The sequence below is a fragment of the Mus musculus genome, chromosome 19, assembly GCF_000001635.26.
Source record: "Mus musculus strain C57BL/6J chromosome 19, GRCm38.p6 C57BL/6J".
NCBI classification, from domain to species: domain Eukaryota; kingdom Metazoa; phylum Chordata; class Mammalia; order Rodentia; family Muridae; genus Mus; species Mus musculus.
Window position 1 is genome coordinate 10,405,685 of NC_000085.6, and position 25,157 is coordinate 10,430,841.

General features: G+C 53.4%; 1 protein-coding gene across 13 annotated transcripts in view; it reads left to right on the top strand.

Moving 5' to 3' along the window:
* Positions 1-25,157, top strand: part of Syt7 (synaptotagmin VII) — a 64,380-nt gene that overhangs the window by 16,883 nt on the left and 22,340 nt on the right. For 2 of the 13 annotated variants that reach the window (XM_006527204.4, XM_030250994.1), the window contains exons 2-7: positions 7,656-7,759; positions 12,279-12,358; positions 16,073-16,204; positions 17,101-17,328; positions 20,615-20,983; positions 24,654-24,776. In XM_006527204.4, the coding sequence (XP_006527267.1) occupies positions 7,656-7,759; positions 12,279-12,358; positions 16,073-16,204; positions 17,101-17,328; positions 20,615-20,983; positions 24,654-24,776 (1,036 nt within the window). The other 11 variants (XM_030250995.1, XM_017318252.1, NM_173068.2 and 8 more) reach the window with 7 other exon arrangements.

Sequence of the window (25,157 nt, forward strand, 5' to 3'; positions counted from 1 at the left end):
GGCAGGGTCTCAGACTACTCTGTTCTTTCCACTCCCAGCTAGCCCAGCGTCTGGCCCCAGCTTCTTCTGGGACTTCTTCTGAGCCTCTACCAATTGAGAATGCTTTATCAGGCCAGCACCTGGGGGAAGATCTGTAAGCAACCTATGCCAGAGGGGGGTCTGAAGTGCTGAGGAAAGTCAGCTATGGCTCTGTCTGGGCAGTTCTTGAGAAGGAGACCTGTCTTAGTTAGGGTTTCTATTGTTGTGGTTAAAACAAAAAACAAACAAACAAACAAAGCCAGGCAGTGGTGGCACAAGCCTTTAATCCCAGCACTTGGGAGGCAGAAGCAGGTGGATTTCTGAGTTTGAGGCCAGCCTGGTCTACAAAGTGAGTTCCAGGACAGCCAGGGCTACACAGAGAAACCCTGTCTCAAAAAATAAAACCAAACAAACAAACAAACAAAAAACCCACCATGACCAAGAGCAGCTTGGGGAGGAAATGGTTGATTTTTATCTCACAGGTCCATAGCACAGTTTATCATTGAAAGAAGTCAGGGCGGGAACTCAAGTCAGGAACCTAGGGGCAGAAGTCATGGAGGGACACTGCTTACTAGCTTGCTCTCCATGCCTTCCTCAGCTTGCTTTCTTGTACTGTCTAGGGCTACCTCCCAGGGGATAGCACCTCAGTGGCCTGGGCCCTCCGACATCAATTATTAATTAAGAGAATGCTCCACAAGCTTGCTCATAGGCTAGTCTGGTGGGGGCATTTCTCAGTAGAGGTTCCCTCTTCTTAAATGATTTTAGCTTGTGTCAAGTTGACAAAAAACAAACAAACAAAAATCTAGCCAGGACAAGCCCTTCCCCTAACTTCTTTATCCAGTGTCCAGTCTCTCTCTTCCCTCTAGCCATGGAGTGTTTTAAGAAACAACATCCCTAGAGTAGAATAGAGGAGAGCCATGGGACATAGGTCCTGAAGACCTCATGTCCTATCTGCTTTGATCTCTCTCTTGTTATGTGTTCCAGGGCAGGCTCTGAGTCCTTCTGACTCTCAGTTTCCTTCACTGTAAAATGGGCATCAGAGATTTACTTTCATTCAGGTGTAGTGACCTCATTCCTTTAGTCCCAGAACTCAAGAGGCAGAAGCAGGGTCTCTATGAATTCGAGGCCAGTCTGGTCTACATACTGAGTTCTAGGACAGCCAGAGGTACACAGAGAAGCCCTGTCTCACATACACTCCTCAAAAGGAGATTTGCTTTCAAATAAGTACTGAGGGCTGTGGACCTGACTCATGTTATCAACAACTATTACTGAAAGTACTTGGTAAGAAGGTCAGTGGCGCCGGGCGATGGTGGTGCACGCCTTTAATCCCAGCACTTGGGAGGCAGAGGCAGGCGGATTTCTGAGTTCGAGGTCAGTCTGGTCTACAAAGTGAGTTCCAGGACAGCCAGGGCTACACAGAGAAACCCTGTCTTGAAAAAAAAAAAAAAAAAAAAAAAAAAAAGAAGATCAGTGGCATGCAAGCTGGGGGTGGCAGAAGAGCCTCCAGGAAAGGGGACAGTCCAGGTAAGGATGAGAAGGAGTAGGCACAGACAGTATGCATGTCACCATCTATGGGTACATATGTGAGTGAATTTTGGTAGGGGAGTCTGTGTGTAGATTTCTGGTGGACCCCATAGTCCTCCTATAGCATGATCTGTGCTACATGAGCAATAAGAAGAGAGGGCATTACCTCCATGGCCTTGGTTGAGGGAACAGATCTATGCCCAAGAAAAAGGAATGAGATATGTCAGTTAGTTCTTCTTGGAGAAAGACACCCACTGCTTTGTTCTTGGGGAGGGCTTCCTGAGGGAAGAGGTCTTTCCTGGAACTGGATGGTTGCAGGCATTTATTTAGTAATTATCTCCACAGCATCTCTGTGGATGTTTCGCTGCAGAGATCATGATCTGGGGTCTCAGCCCTCCAGGTACTTCCAGCGTGGAAAGGATATAGAGAGCTAATTATGAGAGATCTATAGAGAGCCATAGAGAGAGCTCACCCAAATGGTGAGCTATCATAGTTCCAGTATATAGAAAGGCTTATGGGAGGGCTGGGGAGGTAGCTCAGCAGTTAAGAGCACTGGCTGCTCTTCCAGAGGATCCGGGTTCAATTCCCAGCACCCACACTAACTCACTACTCTAATTCCAGTTCCAGGGGATCTGATACCTTCACACAGGAAAACATGGTTGCATATGAAATAACAATAAACAAGTTTAAAAACCTCAAAAAAATACAAGAAAGAAAGAGGGGGAGAGAGAGAGAGAGAAGGAAGGAAGGGAGGGAGGGAGGGAGGAAGAAATGAAGGCTTATGGGAGTCATAAAGACCATCTTTGGTCAAGTACCTTGAAGAAAAGACCGTAAGTACCAATCATTCAATCAACTTGACACAAACCTAGAATATCTAGGAAGAGGTAATCTTAAGCAAATGCCTTCATTCAGATTGCCTGTAGGCAAGTCAGTAGAGCATTTTCTTAATTAATGATTGCTGTGTGAGGGCCCAGTCCACTGAGGGTGGTGCCACCCCTGGGCAAATGGTCCTGTGGTGCATAAGAAAGCAAACTGAGCTAGCCAGGAGGAGTAAACCTCGAAGCAGCATTCATCCATGGCTTCTGCTTCCGTTTCTACCTTACATTTCTTTCCTTGCTTGAGTTCTTCCCCTGACTTCTTCACTGATGGAGTAAACCTTTTCCTCCTCACGTTGATTTTGGTCACTGTGGTGATCACAACAATGGAAGCCCAACGCACCATGCAAAGCCTCCCAGGCATGAAATGTCTGGCCTGGGTGCCTGTGGGAAGGAGGGAAATGGGTGTGGCCAGGCAGTACAGTAGAGCATATCTCCTGACATCCATTTACTCAGAGGGAGGTCACAGTAGCAGGGTGGGAAATCACAGGCTCAAGGATGTTGGTTCTCCAGGCCTCTGCTTCTTCCCCTGTCAGTTGGGGATATTAAATAGGTTCTAGAGACTATATGCACAAACTCCCTGGTGTGGTATCTGTCACACTAGGTGTCCCCAATGAATGTTAGCTGTCATTGAGCACCATACCAGGAGAGTGCAGGACTGTTGTCCAACATTGGAAGGGAGAACACTCAGACCTACTGTGGGCCTTGCACGGGTTATGCATGTGGACCGAGATGGGCCTGGGGATTGAGCCCAGATCACGAGCTTCCAAGAAGCCTTACAATACCTCCTCTGCTGTTCCTCGGAAGGAAGGAGGAGAGACTATGTGAGTGGACAAATGGCAAACAACTCAGGAGTGAGAATTCCAGGCCAGAGGAAGCACCTGAAAGCCCAGGCCTCATGAGTGACAGAGTGGGCTATACATCTGCCGTGTACTGGGCCATGTGTACACAATAATATGTGTGCTTAAGTATGAGTATCTGTGCCAGAGATGAGTCTCTGTGTCGTGGGTGTACACGAGAGATCTACAGTGCCTGTATCTGCGTTCTTTGTGCATATACCTGCCCTTCCCCTACCAGGCAGCCAGTGAGCTTGCCCTCAGAAGTCCACTTGCCTCTCAAGCAGCTTCCCCAGGGCATCCCAGCAGCCCGCAGTCCTGTTTGATTCTGTTCATCCATAAATCATGGCTTGCTGAGGAGATGAGAGGCAGTGGAACCAAAGCTTTACCAAGGACTGCACTGGGTCTGCAGTTCACACCTGAGGCCCAGCCTGGCTTCCAGCTGTTGCCCCTGCCCTACATCTCCCATGTCCCAGCCCTTCCCCTTCTATTCCAGAAGCACCCACTGATGTCTGCTGTCGGTAAGCTTCTACAGGGCTACATCCTGGGGCAGGAGGTAGATAGCATGCAAAGAACCCAATAAAACGCGACCCTTCGCCTCTGCTGACCTGGGGAGAAACGAGAATGGACCCCGTTCAGTGCTTCATTCACTTCCCAGTGAGCCCAGCTCCCTGCCCCAGATATCTTTGGTCCAGGGCACAATGCAGTAATGCTATGATAATTTACTGCTTACTCTATGTCAGGCACTGTGCTAAGCACATTATTTGTGCTAATTCCTGTTAGTCTCTCAGTAGTCCAAGGAAAATGGTGCTATTATTAGCCCTGGCTCACAGGTAGAGAAACCAAGGCATGCAGGGATTAGGTCACGTGGCTGGGATGAGTCTGAGCCAAAATTTGAGCCCAGAAGTCTGATTCTAGAGCCACAGCTTAATCACTACACTCTAAAGGATGTTGCAGGCACAGCGTAATGGGAACGCTGAAGCAGATGACATCAATTCTCATTGGGCAGATTAAGGAAGGCTTCATGGAGGTGTTTTCATTGGGATCTTGACAACTCATGGGTTTGTAGGGCGAAGTTTAGTTCAGAGAAAGAATAAACAGGGTCCTAGTTCCGAATGTGAGTGGATGCCCGTGTGTGTGTGTGCGTGTGTGCGTGCGTGCGTGCGTGTGTGTGTGTGTATGTGTGTGTGTGTGTGTGTGTGTGTGTGTATGTAGAAGAGGGAGGCTCCAATACTGTCATTGACGCCTCTCCCATCTCTTCCCTTCTATCTTGTTTGGGTGACAAATGAGATAACATATGCAGGCATTGAACACATTCAACAAATATTTACTGAGCACATCTTTGTGTGTCACCAAGGATACTGGAGTGATTGTAGCACTGACAGCCTCTGTCTTCACAGGTCCTGAAGTGTAGTACACAGTGGGTGCTTATTTAATAAATGACATCCTCCCAGGGCTAGTCTTACTCCTAGAGGCCTGGGAGTCTTCCTCATTGATTCTTCCAAAAAGTATTTATTGAACGCCTACTGTGTACCAGGTTTTACCCTCCTTGTTGGAATGGGGTTACGGAAGGAGCCAATCTCTACCCCACAGGGGTTGATCTACTAGAGAGTTCAATGCATGGGCAGCTGGGCCTCCTTTCTCTCACATTTGCTTGGGGGTGCTATGGACAGGAAGGCAGGACTCAGTTTGATCGTGAATGCCGAGTTCCCATGTGGTGACTTGTCCAATACAGGCCTGGGTAGAGGGGCAGCATCATTCCTGAGCCCATCCCTCCCTCCCTGAACACCCCTACAGTTGGCCCAACAGGCTGGTTCTACTTAGCTCCTGGTTTGCCCTGCCTCCCAGGTCTCCCAATGTCATCTGTCTGCCCTTGTCTTTGTCTCACCCCTGGGGACCCAGGATGTCTCCTCTGCCCAAGGAGAGGTCGTGGAACTCCACTCTGGGCATAGGCTGACTAAGGCTGCAACATTTCTTTCCTCAAACGTTAATGTGCTGATGTTAAGGGGACTTGAAACCATGCATGTCATCTGAGGAAGGGATAGAAAGAGCTAGGGCAGCTTTGCCTGGAGAAGACTTGAAGGGGACATGAGAACTGTCGGCAGGGATTCAGAGGCCTGTCATGTGGCAGAGCAGCCCTAGGGCAGGCTGGGGACTGCGGCTGCGAGTTCCAGGGAGACAGATTGAACTGAGCACAAGCCTCAGCAGCCTTCTCAATGGTGTCTGCAGGAGAGCCAGCCTCCTGCAGAAACAGCTCCCTGTCACCACCAGGGCTATCCAGAGGGGATAATGCATCATGGGGCCTGACTCTGACTTCCAAGGTCCCTCGCAGCCTAGGGACACAGTGACTCTATCCTCCGGGAATGATTTCTTCTGGCTGGCAGGCGAGAACACGCTTGTGCCCCTTGATGGTAACAGCACTTGAGGGCATGCTGGCCAAGGACACCTTGTCACTTTTATTTCCAACATCAGTGCAATCTGTAATGGCAAGCATTTGTTTCACTCTGCCTTCAAGGGCTGTGCAAAGGATGCTGAGGGGCCTGAGAGATCTTGTGGGGGAGGGGTCAGCTCCTTGAAAGATAATAGCATCCACGCTGCAGGAGACCCTTGAGCCACCATTCCAGAAGGATTCAACTTTGCTCAGCATCCCCTTCTTCAAATGTAATTTTCTACAAAAGCCCAAGATGTAAAGCCAAGGGAAATGATGCTGATTTGATTGAAGAGGGCTTCAGCCTTCTCTGCTCAGAATCTACCTCTACAGTCCCGCCCCCCCCCCAAAAAAAAAAGAGTCCAGGGAACACTAGGTGTTCCAAAGAGCACACTTTGACAACCACAAACCAATATCCAAGGCAAAGAGTATGGACTCTGAGCTGGACTGTCTGGGCTTGAACATCAGTCATCCACTAGCTGAGAAACTGAACATAATGTCCAAACCCTCTAAGCCTCAGTTACCCTATCTGTAAATGGAAACTAATTTATAACATTTATCTCATTTGCTGTCATGAGGATGATGTTGTCCCTATAGGTGAAGTACCTTTCACATATATGACACTGAGGTCCCAGACATCAGGGCTTGTCCATGGCCAGAGCTCACTGCTGCACATCAGGAGTTGCCTATGATTTGAAATGAACATTTGGTACAGGAGTGGACTTTGTAGGCTGCCAGGCAGGGGCCTGGTGAAGGCTGTGTGAGGGTGACATGTCCTGGGAACTCTCAGATGTTGATTTGACCTAAAGAGCCTTCTAGAAAGAATGGGTAGTAAATAGGCTCCCCAGGGTGCTGCAAGTGGTTGTGGGAGGGAGCCTGGGGGTCTGAGAGCTGAGAATGACCACCTCTGTGAGGCCCATATACAAGTGACCCAGAGGAGAAGAGAGGCAGAAGCTAAAACCACAGGAACCAGGACCAGACAGATATCGTCAACTCTTAATTACCACAATCACTGGCACCAAGAAACCCATGCAGGCTCCTCTGTAAATAAACTGCATCCTCCTGATTTAGGACACATCCCCGTGCACACATAGTTAGAGCTCATGTATGCTCCTTGTTGCTTTTTTTTCTCCGTTCACTCCCCCACATGGTCATTTTTGGTCCAGGTTTTGCATTCTGTACATTTGTTTTGGGCTAATGTTTACAACCCCCTGTGAGGAAGACAGGGGAGGCTGTTAAATATGCATTTCCAGAGGAGAAAACTGAGCCTCGGAGTTAAGGAACAGGGTCTGAGCAGAAACCCGGGGTTTTCCTCTCACCATGACTTGCCACTCCTAAAGTAGGAGGCCCCAGAATGCGTTCAATGGAAGCTTTAAGTGGTTTTTGTGAGCTTTGATGTCCTAACAAATAATACCGAGAAGGCTGGAGCCAACGGGGATGAAAAGGCAGGAAGCAAGCCTGGGGGGTTAGGATGGAGCTGAGACCAGGGGAGGGCTTCCAACCCAAGGGGAGTTGAGTTAATGTGGGCAGAACATTCCGGATACTTCCTTCTTATTACCCATGCCACTGTTGAGTCTTGGCCAAGCTCTTAAGGGAGTCTGAAGGTGCTCAGAAGGCAGATGTCCTTTGGGCCGGTTTGCTGTTCAGAATTAGGTGTGACACATGGAAGCACAAGAAGACCACATGGAAGCAGTGGCTCTTTTAGAATCACTGATGAACCTAAGGGGCACATGTATGTGTCCTCTCGAGAGTGACACAGATAGAGTTACCATGCCATGTGTTTCTTCCATTTGTACTGATGAAGAAGCTGAGGTGCTGAGCAAGGGAGGAACTGGAGTTCAGGCTGGGAGAAAAAGCAACGCTGGGAATGGGTAGTGCCAGAAAGAAGGGGTGGGGGAGGGGGAGTGTTCTAGGGGCTCTAGGATAGAGAGTGGCTCTGGCCCATAAAGCTCTGACTGTGTGTGTCCTCCTCAGGGGCACCTACCCGCGATGTCCTGCTGGTCTCTGCAATCATCACCGTCAGCCTTAGCGTCACTATCGTCCTCTGCGGCCTGTGCCACTGGTGTCAGCGCAAACTGGTGAGGCTCTTGTTGGGAGACCCTTTGAGGCTCGGCCTGACACTGCATCAGCCATACTGCAATCACTGGCTATTGAATTCTAAAGACTGGCTAATCAGAAGACCTGCCTGTTTACAGTCAGGGACATGTGCACAGAACTTCACACCACAAACTTGCACATACTCAACCCCTTTCTTTGCCTGGGTTCCGGTCCCATACATCCTTTTACACCTGGGAGGCATACACGGGGGGGGGGGGGTGTTACACTTGCAGAGCTCTACAGAGGAGCGTGTGCTCACATGCCCCACCTCATACATAAAGAACTGCAGGCACACACGCGCAGACTAAGAATTGAGGCCCCTGAACCCTGGTGCATCGCATCCTTCTTTTCCCTCCCCACGCCCCCCGTGGGCGTGGCCAAGACACATAGCCTTCTGACCAATGAGAAGGCACTGCCCGCCCCTCCCCACCCCCCAGCCGCCTGCACATCCATCCTGATTCTCCTGGTTTGTACAAGCACAAACGGCTTCTTTTCATTTTTAACGAGGGCTGGGGAATTAACGAGCGGGATTAGGCTATCAATAAGTAACGAGACTGTCAGGAGGGACATTCATCACCCGAGAGCGCCAGGAGGGAGAGCTGTGAGCCACTGGTTCCACCCAAACTCTGCAGCTAGGCAAGTGTTGCAGCTCCGCAGGACCCCTTGGGGGGGGGGGGGGTGAGGGGGCGGGGAACTTCAGCCTGAGTCCTACCTCCCACCCTGCCTAGAAGCACAGTTGGACTTGTGAGAGCTACAGGGAGCGATCTCAGAGGTCTGAGATGTCCCAGGTGTAGGCAGGAATCACACACACACACACACACACACACACACACACACACACACACACACACACACCCCTTATGCCCACCGCCTTCTCTAGTTCACAATGGGATGACTGGAAGCAGCACACAGGGAGAAACCATAAGGACCACTGAAAGCTGATTCTTAGGCCCTGAGTGGGTAGGGGCCACATGCCCCACACTCATGTAGGAAGAGAAGGGGTAGATACCTCTGGGAAGGGGCTTGGGGTCTGCTGAGGAAACTGGGAGAACCTGAGAAGCAGATATCCCAGCATGGTTCCTTCAAGAGGGCAAATTCATTTCCTGGATGAGCCTCTCCATTCTGGGGCAGCTCCCACGGCTGGGGAAGAACCATAGGCTCAGCTCCCTGCATGAGTGGGACCTGTCCCCTGCTGTGCACTGGCCTGTGAGCTAGCTGCCCTCCGCTGTTCCTTGCTCTACTGCCTCAAAATCCCAAGGCTGGAGGGAGTCGGGCTTTGTGCAGTGTCTTCTGAGACTACTGAAGTGACTGCTATGCACACACTGCAGCCTGGTGTGTGCCTTGTTGCCTTGTTGTAGGACCAGTTAGACCTCGTGAATGTGTTTGAAGGCAGAGGAAGAGGGCTGTATGATCTGGCGTGTGCGTGCTTGAGTGTGTGTGTGTGTGTGTGTGTTGTGTGTGTGTGTGTGTGTGTGTGTGTGTGTGTGTACACAGCAGGTGATGCATATCCTTTCGTCAGATCCCTGTTTAACTGAGATCTGCCCCATGTCCTAGACTCCTTGCATAAGCACTGTGCCAGTCTGAGTTGTTTGTGTATGCGTGTGAAGGCACTCTTTCCAAGCCCAGAGTACAAATGGCCTCATCCCACCATCACTCATCTCCCATGGGAATAGAGTATGAGACAGAGTAGGTGGGGACTTCTAGCACCCAGTGCCTTGGGCAGCTGGGAGGTTCTGAACAAGCATCCTCTCTGGCCTCTCTGGATCCTCCAGTCAGGACCCTTCTTCCTAGGACTCTAGCTCATACTCTGTCTCTCTGGACTTGCTCTTTATAGACCATTACTTTCTCAGTGCCCACCCCCTGTCCCAGAAATGCCACCCCAAACTCCTGGCACCATGGATCCCTGATGACAGTTCCTTTTTACCCAGGCAATTTCCTTGGTCTTTGGAAGGAGCATTAAAATGCTACCTCACAGACAGCAGCTGGGCCTTCCTGTCCCCTCAGCAACAGTGACTCGATACCTTGACAGCCCAGATTCTATTTCCAAACATTAATAACGTCCTTAATCTCTAGCTGGCTTTTCCCAGATCATCCCAGCACGCCCCCTCCCTCACAAGCAGGCTAGTGTCATTTGGCTCCTAGTGTCTCTTGGACTTCACCAGGGTTTTCTATGATTTGGGTTGTCGTATGAAATTCTCCCTGTCCCAGCCCAGTCCTACCCTGGATCCTGTCCCACATAGCAAGCACCCTGGCGCCTGCTACAGAGTTAATCACTGCAGTCAGCAGGGAAGGTTCTCTGAGCTGCAGAATCTCTCCCAAATGTCCCAGGCCATCGAGATCACCAACCTCAGCCCTGCCTGGTTTGGAGGAAGGGGAAGTTGGGCATCCTTGGAAGGGGGTGCTAGCTAAGGCAAGGTCTCCTGCCAATACCTGAAAGAAAGAGGAGAAGGTGGAGGGATTTCCAAAGTCCCCCTCAGAAAGGCCCAGCCTCATACTGCCCAGATGCTGGGGAGAAACATATCTCCAGCTCCTATCTGAGGTCCTTCCAAAAATAGTCCTTGGTGACCATGGCGTGGCCCAGCCCCTGATGGTTCCAATCAGTATTAGGAATTGTTTAGAACTTGAATCTCTAAGTAATGACTGACCAGAGGAACCAGAGAAAGGTGAGGGAGGGTAGCTCTGTAGGCCTGGAGGGCCCAGCATCTCTGTATTTGAATTTGAAGATTTGAGCTCAGGGAAATAGCTTGAGGCCCAAAGGCCCAGCATTGCTGGGGAAATGGGAGGGCCCTTCAGGTTGGTGCTGCAGACTACCTGTAGATACCAGGTCCACTCTAGGTGCTAGCGAGCGAACAGCCGAGCCTTTGTGGGGCTTTGTGCCAGAGTATAAGATCTGACACAAATAGCCGGGCAGTGGTGGCGCACGCCTTTAATCCCAGCACTTGGGAGGCAGAGGCAGGTGGATTTCTGAGTTCAAGGCCAGCCTGGTCTACAAAGTGAGTTCCAGGACAGCCAGGGCTACACAGAGAAACCCTGTCTTGAAAAACCAAACCAAACAAACAAAACCAAAAAAAAAAAACAAAAAAAACAAAAAAAACAACCCCAAAACCCCAAAAGATCTGACACAAATAAACAAAGAGAAAGAGATGCTGTCAGGGACCAGGAGCCTCTTCTCCAGTGGCATCAAACCATTCCAGGAGGGAATTAAGAGAGGTCAGGGTGGGGGGACTTGGCCAGGGTGACATGTGGCACTGTGGACCTGCTAGGGCTAAATCAAGGTGCCCTGAGATATAGAGGTGCTGCAGGTAAAATGGAGAGAGGGCTCTGCACTCCACATATTTCTGGGAGCCTTGCTGCAGGTTTCCCCAGATTCCCGTGGCCATACAGCTGCTAGGGGCCTGTGGGAACACGGCCGTGGCAGCTCTTCTTCTGTGTTTGGAAAGATGGAATAATTGACTGTTATGGTTGCAGTGTGGTGCACGTGAGGAGATGCTGAAGCGGACACGTGCCTGCTTGCATATGTGTGTGTCCGTATGTCTGTGTTTCTGTCTGTTCCCACTCTACTAGGACAGGGCCAGTTAGTACCTGATTGTAAAGGGGGCTGCAGAGCAGACCTGGCTCCTGTCCAGCCTGCCTCCTCGAACTGCCCTGCATCATCCTGGGGCCTGGCCCAGACCCGAGGCCCATGGGGTGCTCATGAGGACGCTTGGTAGCAGCCAGGAATGTTAATGGGGCTGGGCTCTGCATGAGCTAAATTTAGAAACCCAAGCCGAGAAGGTGAATGGTGCTCACCTTCCCAGCAGCAGACCTGGTCATTGCTTTTCTCCCTTGCACTGGTGGACCAGGATGCCCACCCCTGCCCCACTTCTTTCCTACCCACACTGGGCTAAGCAACTCGGGGGTTTCCAGGGGCCGGGCTACCTTGGAGCTCAGGAACCTCTGAACTGAAACTGCTCTCTTCACAAAATTATCTCTTACAGAAGCCCTGTCCCTGCCTCCTAGCCCCAGGGCACGAGGACCCCAGGAAGCCCCCAGGCAATGTCCGACAATCCTGGCAGGCCCAGGCACTTGGCCTGCTCCCCGCCCCCACCACTCACGTCATCGGCCACTGCCAACCTTGCCCTACAGGATGCCGCCCCCACCATCTGGGGGTGGTGACGTGGACATTGTGACGTGGCCAGGCGCCTGAGAGCCGTCTGTCCACGGCAGAGGGAACTGTGTTTCTGGGAGCTGGGCCAGAGGCCCAGGAGACAAGCAGACAGGCCTGATACCTGAGGGTCAGGCACGAAGGATTGCTTGTGGGCAGAGACAGGTCCTAGAGCACACATGGGGCCCAGGCATGAGATAGATACCCCACAATGACAACCCACCCCTCACACTGCCTCTGGAGTTTGTTGATATCTCGTCTATCTCCTTACCTCTGGGTCTTCTGTTCTGGGGGGTTGGGGGAGGGCTGTCCAGATCTCCCTACACTAAAGAATAACCCTGATACTGTCTCCACAGGGCAAACGCTACAAGAATTCCTTGGAGACGGTGGGCACGCCAGACTCGGGGCGTGGGCGCGGTGAGAAGAAAGCCATCAAGTAGGTGCCAGGCTGCCAGTTTGGGGGGATACAAACAGATAGCCCAAATTCGAGAAGTCCTTCTCCCTGTCCTCAGACCTGGCCACAGGCATATCTAGCACTGTCCTTATTCCCTGAGGCCATGGCCATGCCCACACCCTTGGTCTCAGAACCCTGGATGACCCCAGCCCCTACCCCCCTTTTCTGCTTATGCTCCAGACCCTGAGACTTTGGAGAGACTATGCAGCCTCGTTAAGCTCTGTACGTGTCCTGCTGATTCTTCCATCCAATCTTAATATCACATACACTGTCCCCACCCACTCTAGCAGGCCCCTGGACCCTCCAGCCTCCTCCCCAAGACCCTACTTATGGTCTTGGAACCCCCTCTTCATAGACTGGGTTCCTTTTCTCACACTCTACTCATGTTCCCAGGGCAACTTGGAAAGGGTGGGAGACAAACCATGAGGACCCCAGCCAGCCCCAGTGCTGAGTTCCAGGGAATCTGACCCATGAGGAAGGGCTCTGCCCTCCTATTGCATCGTGTCCCCCTTTAAGTCCTACTGATTGTACCCTGCCTAGGGTTCTCTACTGAGATCTAAGAGCCTAGTCCATAGACTAAGAGCACCTTGGCCAGCTCTCTGCTGAGAGTCACTAGGGGACAATAGAGAAACCCCTGCCTACCTAGGCTCAGGCTCTGAGAATGGAGCTTTCTCCCCTTGCTCTCCATGGAGACCAGGTCTTCACAGGGAGTTCTGTCCAGCCCATTTTCCACTCTAAACTGGATGGGATCAAGCCTGCTGGCCAAGGGGCTTTGCCTGGAAGCTGAGCCCCCAGCTCTACCCATCCCTTACCCCTGTCCACATAAGACCCCCCACTTTCACTGCCCCTTCCCCTGCACCCCTGCACACCCTTGCACTCCTGCATCTCTCATTCTTCCCCTTGCTCCCCTATCCATTCCCGAGGGATCCCTCCCTGCCCCTCCTCTTTTTTTCATCTCTTACTCTGACCCTGTTTGAGACTTTCATAGAAGTCATGGGTGGTTATCTGAGGTGGGGGGGGGAGGTGAATAGAAGGGTGGGCCAACTGCGGGCTTGGGTGGGTGGAAGGCTCAGAAGGAGACCATAGGGAGTCTTTGAAGCTGAGTTTGGTTGCAAGCTCTTCAAAGACAGGAGCTGGTGGGACTCAGGGGCTGTTTGCAGAACACAGGCTCAGAGCTTTCTGAAGGTGGGGAATTGAGGAGGATCACGTGAGGGGGACCAGAAGACTGCCTCCAGTCCTGGCTATTTGAAGCCCGGGTGAGGATGGGTGAACATAATCTCCCTAGACTAGGTGCTCAGGTCAAGGCAGGCATTCTAGAAAGAGTTCTCTAGCCAGCAAGGAAAAGGAAGGCATCAAGGCAGGAGGCGGGCTACAGCCAGAGCCCCAAAGGACCCTTTCTAAGCCACAGTGAGGGCACAGTGCCCCTCAACACCCTATGGACCCAAAGTCCACAGCCTGAGCCTGCTTCCACCTGACGGGCTGCCCCTGGGCATAGAAGCCAGTACTCATGTGTGTCCTTGCGTTTCTCATCCTGCACAACTTACCGCACAACTCCCCACTGGCTTAGGACTTCCTCCTAGGGGAAGCACATTGTCAAGGGTGTGGAACACTGCATTCTTCAGCAATGCTCTCCCAAACTGTGTTCCTTGGCGAACTTGTGTCTCTGAAATGATGAACAAACACTTCCAGGGGTTCACTGCCAACCTGGTTGGGGAGACACGACACACTCCACCTCCCTTTGGGTGACACTGATGGCCACTGACACATTTAAGACTTCAGTAAAGGGACAAGTTTTCCCAGTCTTCTTTTATGAGAGATCTTCTCTTTATAGCACCATAGTAGAAAACCAAGTGGCCCCAGAACTTGGGGTGGGAGGACAGCCTGGGATGATGCTGATGAGTGGATCTTCTCCTGTAGGCCTAGATTGGATAGAGACCTGGAGGGAGCAGGCAAGGGGAGCCTGCCAATCTGCTTCCTTCCTTTTCGGCCTCATGCAGGGGCTCTCCATCCAAACAAGGTCCTGCTGGGGAGTGGAGCCAAAAGGGTATCCCTGATGGGCATGAGATCTTTTGTAGAGAGAGCATTTTCCTCTGGTGACTATTCTGCCTCCCTCCCCCGCCCACTGCTCCCCCTGACTCTGTGAGCTGCCTCAAGGCCTGGGCTTGAACTTTGTGCAGAGACTCCCCTGTGAGACATTTCCAAAGAGTATCTATAGACAGTGACAGCCACCTGGGAGAGTCAAGGCCACCATCTCCTCTGGGCCCTGTGGTGGCTGTCTAGTTTATCTCATTATCTTCCCCATTCCTGCACCTCAAATGAAGCATCCAAGTCAGGATGTAACATGAGAAGCAGCTCCCCTGAGGACAGTTGATTCTTAGGGGAGCAAGCCCCCGAGTTGCCAGGCCCCTCTCCATATTTCACCTTGCCTAAGCAGGGACACAGGCTAGACTTCTTCCCTAGGCTCTTACTCCAGCATCATTCCTGTCACCGTGCATGGCTCCCTTCTAGAATGTGGCCTGGGAGCTACCTTTCCCCCCCAGTGAGCAGTCAGTACTCTTAACTGCTGAGCCATCTCTCCAGCTGGCCCTCAGTGCCCAACCCTGTCACTTTGGGAGCCCAGGAAATTAACAAGCTGTCTGTAGTTTCTGGACATCCAGGCCATGTCCTGCAGGAGCCCAGGATTCTGCCACCTACCCTATTTCCCTACACAGAAATTCCTTCATCCTTTGTTCTCAGCATATCAGCTGAGAAGGACAAGTCACCCAGAGGAGGGGTGGTGGACTAGGATAAGGATCCCTTTTAAACCTAGCAGCTCCATCTTAGGAAGGGACAGAACACAGACCTCCCAGCAGGCCAGGCCAAGGGTATACTGTGAACCCAAGGCTGGGCAGGTCCCACTGGCTTCACAAACAGAAGAGGCCCTTCACACAGGCCCCAGAACCCAGGGTCTCGATGACCCTTGATGACACCCTCTCTGAGGTCAGAGGCCAGGATACCTCCTTCTTGTGGAAGCCTCACCCAACTGTCCTAGCCACCTTATTTGTCTCAAGTGGAGCCTTCTGCTCACCCAGTCTCATGGAAGCCCTGCATTCCAGCCTCACCAGAAGTAGGAGGAGGCCCAGGGACATGTTAGGCCACTGGAGAGAATATGGAAAAGGGAGAAAAGCTAGTCATCTTTGAAGGGAAACTGAGGCCAGAGAGAGCCAGGGCCAGCTACCAGCAGCAGGACTTACCTTACTTTCCAGCACCTTCTAACATTAAATTAGCACCTTCCCCTTCTCCCAGCATTCCCTTTGCCATCCAGGCCTTGTCTCCCACCTCCACCCCCAACCTGACCACCCCTCCTCTCTCATGGTCTTTCTCTCTCCCACCAGCTTCCTAGGCACGAGACTCTCCTGTCTGCCTGCCTGCAGCTTGTCTCCTTCCTGTGCAGCTTCCCTGGCCAGCCTTCCAGTGCATGTGTGTTTGTATGCGTGTGCGTGTGCCTACATAGATATGTGAATTGCAAGGATGCCTGGCCCAGGCTACGGTGCCCATCCGCCCTCCTGCCTTTCTTCCTCTGCAGGAGCAGACCCTCGATGCCCCACCCTCTGTGTGCCCCCAGGGGCCCCACGTCCCTTCTGCCCCCGCAGGACTTGCAGTTCTGGTCTCTTCTTGTATCTCCCTGTTTTCTCCCCTCTCTCTCTGCCCCTCCAGCGACCTAGACAGAGACTTTTGGAATAACAATGAAAGCACAGTGCAGCAGAAATGGAGTTCCTATCCTCCCAAGGAGTTTATTCTAAACATTTCACCCTACGCCCCTTATGGCGACCCTCGACTGTCCCTCAAGTGAGTGACTTTACCTGGTTTGATCATATGTACTGAGTATCCGCGCACGCCCCACCCTTCCCTTCTCCTGCCCCCTCTCACTTCCTCTCCTGCTCATCTCCTTCCACTTTCCCCTCCATTCATCCCATGGGCAGGCTGGCCATGGAGACGAGCAACCCCTCCTGCCCCTTCACCTTCCTATCCCTCGCCTGTCACCTCTCCCAGGGCCAGCCATGCAGGAGAGCCCCCTCCGCAGCCACACCTGGTCCCTAGCCACGCCCCCTGGCTCCCCACCCTCTGTGCAGTCAGGATGGGGTTGCCCGTTTTGGTCCCTCCCTCTCGGTTGTGGCTCGCTTTTTCCTCCCCCCTCCCCCCGCTGTGTGCTGCGGCCGTGGCTGCTGGTGGTCGGTGGTCGGTGGTCGGTGGTTCGTGGCGGTGGTGGCGGTGATGGTGGTGGTGGTGGTGATGAACTCTGACTAACACGGCTTTCTCTCTCTCCCTGCCTGGGGGCCTCCTGGCCTGGACAGCCCGCTCTTCCTCCGTCGTTAACCCTTCGTTGTCCTGTGGGATAGAGTTGGAGGTGGCTGCCCTCCCCCAACCCCCACCGCTCCTGCCCTAGGCGGTGGGGAGGGGCCCCCTCCATTGTCGTGGTGCGTTGTTCTCTGACCCCAGCCCGCCCGGTCCCCTCTCTCCTCTACAGGCTCCACTGTTAACTCATTTGCAGTGCTGATGTCTCTCTTTCTCTCTGTCTGTCTCTTGTCCGTCTGTTTCTCTCCTCTCACTGTCTCTTTCTTCCTTTTATCTGTCGATGTTTTTCCTCTTTTCCCCTACCCCCAACCCCATGTGTGGCCTGCCCTCTCTCCCCCACCGCCACCCCCGGTGCTCCTCTGGCCTGGCTGCCTCCTGCTCGCCTCCAGTGGCACGCTCCTGTCAGGCGCCAAAGTGGCCACTGCGGCGGCGGGGCTGGCGGTGGAGCGGGAAGGCCGGCTCGGGGAGAAGCCGGCGCCGGTGCCACCACCCGGAGAGGACGCCTTGAGAAGCGGCGGGGCTGCCCCCAGCGAGCCGGGCAGCAGTGGCAAGGCGGGGAGAGGCCGCTGGCGGATGGTGCAGAGCCACCTGGCCGCAGGGAAGCTCAACTTGTCCAAGTGAGTGATGGCACCCCATGGCTGCCAGAGCCGTGAGCTCAGGCCTGCCCCCACCAGGGTGGACAGCGGGACCCCTGGCATGCCCGCTGCTGCCCCCAGAGGTGCCGTCTTCGGCCCCTGGTTCATTCCATTGTCTCGCCATCAGGCACAACCAACTCAGCCACATGCTCTCGCATTCAGGCCTCTGGCAGCTTCCCATTAATGTCTTCCTTTGCCAGTGACCAGGTCATTCATTTTCTGTCCCCAGAGCAGCTTCACTCCAGTCCTTGGGCCATCCCATCCTCTTTGACTGGCCACCCCATCTCAGCCATCAGGTCATCCCTCTGTGGGCAGCAGGCCCTTGGTTGTCTCACCATGGGACCATCCCATTCCTGGGGAGCAGGCCCATCTATCTCTCCCTGTATTGACACACTCATTAGCCAGCGGACCTTTCCTCTTTTGGGCAGCTGATGGCTCTAGGCCCAGCCTTGAGCCACTCCATTTTGATTGATTTCATCTGCCTGTTCCCAGCCTCGCTTGTACCATGACACCATCCACCATAGGATTTCATCTATGAGCAGCCACCATGCTGCCTCAAATGTTCATCTCATCGCAGCCATCCGCACTGGCTGGTCCTGTCTTGGTCAGTGAGCTGTCCCACTGTTGGGAGTTCTTGAGGGTTGAGATTATTGAGCCCCAGCAAGCAGCTCCTTTCAAATGTCAGAGGGTGGTCAGAAGAGCGGCTTCTTTTTAAGGGCTGCTTGGGCTTACCAAGCAGTCATGGACTGTTAACACAAGCATGAACTATCATCCCGCTAAGGATATCTTATTCTCCTCTTGACTTTCAGAACTTCTGGTCTCCCACAGTAAAGCCCTTGTAAGCCCCAGATCCTCTGACCCACGAGCACCTCACAAATTTGAATGTGGGTTCCAGTTTGAGCTGTTGACACTGTTTCCTTCTTGGGCAATGGTATAGCCTCCCCCTTAGATTGCCAACAGCCTTGACACCTTCTTAGTGTTGGGCTACCTAGCTCAATTTAGGACCCTCCTGGCTCTCTTCAGAAGACACCTCCCTCCCCAGTGGAGACCACAGAGGGCTAGGCTACCAGACTGAGGCCTCATTTGCTTATTGACTCAAGTGGACACAAGCCCACTTCCTCCTGATACATGGTCTCAGGAATGTCCCTAGAAGTGGATGCCTCACATCCCATCGGAGAGCCAAGGCCCCTCCCCGGGCGGCCCCGGCCCAGCTTATTGGGCCTCCATGGCATTTGCTCACTGGCTTCAGGCCTGGAGGATCCAGTTTTAGTTTCCTGTGACGGAAGGGCTGTAAATTGGACTAATTTTGGATATGATAGGAAAGTGAAATGAGGTCGGCAAGGAGACAGAGAAGACGGTGTGCACCCCTCCTCCAGCTGGCCTGCCCCCCATTGAGCTGTGGGCCTACCAAGGCTGGCCAGACCTAGGCCTGCCCTGGGGAGAGCCCTGATACTCAGCCCAAGTCAGGCCAGGCTGCTGCCTGCCTAAACTCCCCAGCTACAGCCACGTTTTGCTTTCTTCTTTCATCTGTCCTATCTATCTATCTATCTATCTATCTATCTATCTATCTATCTATCCCCCTCTCTTTTTCTCTGCCCATCCCACAGGGGCCACCTAACTGTTGTCTTTTGGTTCCCAGAATAGACTTAAGGGGTGAGCATGGCTGAGGTCTGGCTGCTGTGGTGAACGTGGCTTCCAAGGGCCCTGGGGCCTCCTCCTACTCCCAGGATATACTTGGCTATCCCATGGTCCTACAACAGGGGTGAACTAACTCTCTCAGTAAAGGGCCAAGTGACATCTAGGAAATATTTAGGGTTTGCAAGTCTAGCCACATCTTTCACATTTCTCAGCCTTGCCACTGTAGCAGAAAAGCAGCCTCAGATGGGGTGTAAACAAACGGTGGTGGCAGGGTTCCAACAAAGCTTTATTTATCAAAGCAGGCAGTGGACCAGATTCAGCTTATAGGCCATAGTTCACCACCTCCTGCTCCAGGCAGCTGGATTGGAAAGGATGAGGAGATTGGAACTTCAGACCTAGGGAGAAGGGACTTACTTGAAGTTGTTCAACACAGTGTCTGCTCTAATTCCATGGTACTTGAGTGACAGCTTGCTCCAGTCCTGTCGTGATTGTTGCTAACCAGAGTTAATCTTTGGACCGAGCACAAAACAGGCAGAAACACAAAAACTTAAGGAAAAACTCAAACTCCTGTCGCCATGCCCTGGCATAGGGGCAGTTAGTGTACAACCCTGACCTCAGCTCTGAACAAGGCCACTAAGGGGTTGCTTTGTGCCCTCTGTCTAAAGCAGAGGAGCTAAGGCCTGAAGAAGTATAAAACCTCATCTAAAGGTGTCCCGTTAACAATGACAGAGGTGAGTTTTGAACCCAGGTCTCTCTGGCTCTACATCACCTCTCACTAGCCAGGCCGTTTCCCCGTTTGTTGCCCTGCTTGGCCCAGCGTGTTTAGGGATGCTGGTGAGCCAGTGCATGGACATTCTCTTATATGTAAGAGGCGGGGTAGCTACTGTCAGTCAGAATTAGAGTAAAGCCAGACCAGTGACTCCTGGGACTCTCCCACTCCTGTCTGCTCTTTCTTTGGTCCTCACTTCTAAGTGGTAATCATTCCCTAGGTACCAGGGCAGGAATTCCTAGGAGGAAGTCATAAATCTGCCCCAGAGCTGAACTCCCAGGCTGCTCTGGCCACAGGGTAGGCTTCTGTATGTGAGTCTGCCTCCTCTTTTCTTCCCACAGAGTATGAGGAATGGCTGCCCTGCCTCCCTAGCCATTACTAGGCCAACTCTGTGCTGGCCTGGATTTCTTTCTGTCTCCAAAGGACAGTAGTACCTAGAACACAGAGGCAGATGTTCCTAGTGTCCCCCTAGTGAGATGGCAGAGGGGTGGCAGCAGCTCCCTGCCCCTCCCATTCCAACATGACAGGCAGTTATAGGGCCCTGGGGACCTGCCTTCACCACGCAGCTGCCACAGTTCCTGCAGCCCACTCAGACCGGCAGAGAGGTCGGCCCAGACAGAGGTACTGGGGAACCAGCGAGCTAGGTCCAGAGGTGGGTGGGCGGAGCCAGCCTGGGAACCTCAGGGTGGGTGAGGTGGTGGCAGCGACTGCAGCAGTGACAACTCCGATGGAGGCCTGGCGAGGTCCAGCCGAGCGTGCCCTGCATTGGGGCCTCCCAGCCCTGGCCCTCGGCTTCTTTCTCTTCCACTGTGATCCCTTCACCTGCTTCTCCTTTCTCTCCTCTCCTCCACCCGCCCCAAGTTTCGAGGACTCCACCCTGTCCACGGCCACTACCCTTGAGTCTATCCCCAGCTCCGCGGGAGAGCCGAAATGCCAGCGACCCCGCACACTGATGCGGCAGCAGAGCCTGCAGCAGCCGCTGAGCCAGAACCAGCAGGGCCGGCAGCCCAGTCAGCCCACCACCAGCCAGAGCCTGGGCCAGCTGCAGGCCCACGCGGCCTCGGCACCGGGCTCCAACCCCCGGGCCTATGGTCGGGGTCAGGCTCGGCAGGGCACCTCGGCCGGCTCCAAGTACCGGGCAGCTGGGGGCCGCAGCCGCTCCAACCCAGGCAGCTGGGACCACGTGGTGGGGCAGATTCGAAACCGAGGCTTGGACATGAAATCCTTCCTGTAAGTCCTCCCCTTGAGCGGGCTAGCTCCCCACCTCCCCCACCCAGCCTCTTCCCCCCAGCCCCCCAAGTCTCTTGGGAGCAGCTGGAGCAAGATGCTCTTGTTCCTCTGTGTCCTTGACAGTGTGTCTGGCAAGTTTAAGGGTCCCCCTCCTCGGCCTCTTGTGTCTTATATCTGGAGCCCCACAATGAGAGGATTTGTATCAGAGTCCCTAGAACTCTGAGGACCCTAAAACTCCCTCACTGCCTCTGAGGCTTGAGAAGAGAATCACACCCCCACCCTCGCCAAGTTTAGTGAGAACACTAAGTGCTTTGGAGGTCTCTGAGATCTACCCCCCCCCATCAGTCCCCAGTCGCCCTTGTCACTGTGCCAGCCTTGCCTCACTCTGCCCTTCCCTCCTCCTCTCCCCAACCCATCCCTGTTACCGAATCTCCAGAGCCCTGCAGTCCTCCCTCCAGTTCCCCTCCTCTCTGTAACCAAACCCTGCCGACCTTTCTGCCCCATGTATCCTCCCCCGTCCACCCATACCTGACCTCAGCCCTATCATAATGACCCTTCTTCCCCTGAGGACAAACCTGAGCCACACCCCCAAAGCTGCGGAGTATGGTATTTTTCTCAAGGACCCAGCTTGGCAAAGCAACACCATGCTAGCCAGCCACTGGCCTTAGCTGCTTCCCTGGAACTTGCCCTACCACCCCAATCCTCACAGGGATATTCACTCTCTAGGGGCTGAGAGGTGTGGGCCTATGAGCCTTGCTCCAGCTTCGAGATCAGAATTATCACCCAGGTCTTCCCTGAGAAACTTACTTCTCAGGTGTGGGGCAGCACCGTAAGTCTGGGAGGAAGAAGAGAAGCCCAGGGCCAAGGCCGAGCTCGATGGAATGAAGCAGGGCGTCTGGAAGGACAGCAAGTTTCTCAAAGCATGTTTTATTTCCATCTGAAAGCCCAGACAGAGCTTCCGGCTCAGACAAGAGCCATAACTCAGAAAGGCCCTCCAACAGAACTAGCTGCACACAGCTGGTTGTAAGTCGCCTGTGCTGTGGCCCACCAGCCGTTCTGCCCAAGGCTGCCCCCTGGGAAATTTGGCAAGCCTGTCCAACTGCCTTCGGGGAAGGCAATCAAGTGCTATACCAGAGGAGATGTCCAGCAAGGCCTCCTGTCTTGGCAGTGGATTGTTCCGAAATGGGTGCTTTGGCCATGGAGTAGGAGGTCCAGGGGTCTGGTTCCGCTATGGCAGGAACAGAAAGGCGGGTGGGCCCCACCTGACCTTAGGCTGGAGTATACCCACCGTCTTCCTTTTCTTTCTACAGTTGCTTAGGCCAGGGCCTGTGCCTAAGCTCCTCCTGTGGTCCTGGAAGGGACGCTCTGGGTCCTTGAGAAAGATACCAGAAGCCCAGATACCAACTTTTCCCGGCCTACCATCTTCCTAAGCAACCATAATTCTGATGGGCGTGTCTTAAATGCCTGTGTCCTGAGGCATGGCTCAGATGCCAGCGTCACATGCCCATGCTCCGGCCCCCACCGCAGCTCTCATTCCCCTTACCTGCTGGCCAGCTCTAAGCTCAGTGCATCACCCGCTTTCCCTCCCAGTAAGGGGTTGCACACTCTGCCTGTGAAAGCCAGATACTCTAGGCTTCGCAAGGCACACTCAGTCTCTACCACATAAGGTTTCTTCCCCCTGCCCCTTAATATTTTTAGATTACAGAAACCATTACCAGCTTGTGGACTGTAGAGAACCATTGACAGGCTGAGTTGTGGCCACCCCTGCCCTGCAGTTCAACTGCTTTATGGCTGAGGTCCCAGAGTCTACTTGAGAGTCCCCCCAACCCCCACCCCGCGCCCTGCAGTAACTTGCCCTCCCTTCGCTTGGAGGGTGCATCCTTTCTTCTTCATAGGCATGACCCATCCAAGCAGACCAGTGTGTCTCCCCCCAAGTCCAGCTCTGCCCCTCATCCTTGCCCTCGTAGCCTGTGCAGCTGTAGAGAATGACAATCAGGGTATTTATGCAGAGGAGCAGCTCCGTTTTTAAAGAAGACCAAAAGCAGTATCTGAAAAATGCATTAACTTGAAAAAAAAAAAACACGTGTTTTCAGTGAGTTCTCCTTCCCCCAGCTCAACTAGCTCCTGGACAGCCAAATGGAATTTTACCAACCTAGACATTAGCAATAGGCCGGAGTAAAAGAAGCCAGGTTCCGGCCTAAGGGAAGGGGAGAGTTGAGCCCCAGAAGTTCGATGCCAGCACATGTCAGCTTGCTGTGGCTATGCCCAAGACAAAGACTAAGAAGAAGAAGGACATTCTGGGGTTAGCTTCTGCTCTCCCTCAGACCCCAGTAGCAAGTGTCTCCCATTTTCCACAACTCTCATTCGTCCCTCAGCCCAGATGCTATGTCTGGCCTGAGTTCCCATTTTGACAGTCTCTCTGGGGAATAATCACAGAAGCTCTTACTTTCCATCAGTGGCTGATGTGATAGATTCCTGCCCTAGGATCCACCCCCTTCTGGAACATTCTGCCAGTCTCCCCGTCTTACCCTTGGCCCTTCTTGAAGCACATTTTCACGCTTGCCCTGTCTGAGAATCCTTCGACTCTTCGTTCTGACGGGCTCAACAGCGGTTCTCTTGAGCTCTACAAAGCCCTTGCAAACTCAAAACCTCTGATGGCTTTGATGTAGAGCAGCCATCGGAATTTTCGTCTCTTTCCAGGAAGTGCCCGTGTCACTAGCAAAGCCCCACACAGTTGTCCCATGGTTTTCCAAGGCGGGCTCCACACATGTGTGGCCTTCAACCCCGTGCTGCTGCGCACACCTCCTCTCCAAGTCACACTCATCCTGTTGGTACCTGCCCGCCATTCTGTTTTGGCCATCCTCCCTCAGAGCAGCGCCTCACTGCAGGCACAGGCTCCCTGCAGCCCTGCCAAAGCTTCTCCAGACCTTGCCAAGTTCCTGCACTTTCTCTCCACCCTTGCTTCCTGATGCCTTCTGAAGTACTTCTGCAAGGAGAGACCTCCACTGAACGGGTCCCAGAAGCCTCTTAGTCCCTGACTCTCTGGGAAGGTGGACAAGAGAGAGGTCTCACTATGTATGCCTGTGATCTCGGCCAGCTTTGGGATTTTCCTGTGATGGGCTGTATATTTGGAAGCCTGGAAGAAGCTGCTTAGCTGGCTTCAAGGACATCTTGTTGAGCATGACCCAGAGATCTATGAAGGGCATCCCTGAGCACAGTGTATAATGCCCATCGAATGTCAGATTTTCCTGTAGTGCTTCCCCCGTGTCCCTAACCTCCCCTCCCAAGCCCTGTACAAGGTATGGGAAGAGCCTCTTCCCCTTCTCCCAGGGAAGAGGTAAGCATGACTTCAGCTGGAGATCCAATCTGCAGCCTGGGTGTTCCCTAAGTCCTCTCCTCAGGCCTGTGCCTAGCCCCTGTCCCATGTTACCCCAAAGACTCCAGCTCTTGGCCCAAGGCCAGCTGGATCCTCTCCCTCCACCCCTCTCAGGTCTCCAACTATTTACAGTTCTGAAGATTGGTTTCTTTTCTCCAGGGCCAGTTTCTTACGCTTTTTCTCTTCTCTCTCTTTGTTTCTGTCTCTCTCTCTCTCTCTCCTCCCCTCACCCCTGCTCCTGTCCGTGGGGCTTCCTCCTGTCACCCCGGCTGGTGGGCTGCCCATCCTGGGCAGGGAAGGCCGGATGGTGGTGCTATCCCTGGTATTAGGGCTTTCGGAACAGGATGACTTTGCCAATATCCCTGACCTGCAAAACCCAGGAACCCAGCAGAACCAGAACGCTCAGGGGGACAAGAGGTACGAGCACGGGCGAGGCCTGCGGCAGCGGCAACAGCGGCAGAGAAGGAGGCACGGAGAGGCCACCTGCCTCAGCCGGCCCTGACTGCTGGACGAGGTGGTGGTGTCTTCAGCAGATGCTGGGGCAGAAGAAGCCCTCCAGCTGGTGTTCTGTCCCCTGACCACTTGAGTGGTGTCCCATGGGTCTATGAAGGGACCATCCTGGGACCATTCTGGATCAAGCCTGCTCCCCAGCATGCTTGTCCTGGCCTGGAGCAAGCCCAGCCTCCTGGGCCCCATCTCCCTGCTTGCCTCCCTCTGCCGCCCCTCCATCTTTCATCTCTGCCCCACCCCCAACCCAGAAATCCCCGTTTCTCCGGTGGTTGGTGAGTGAGGGCGGAT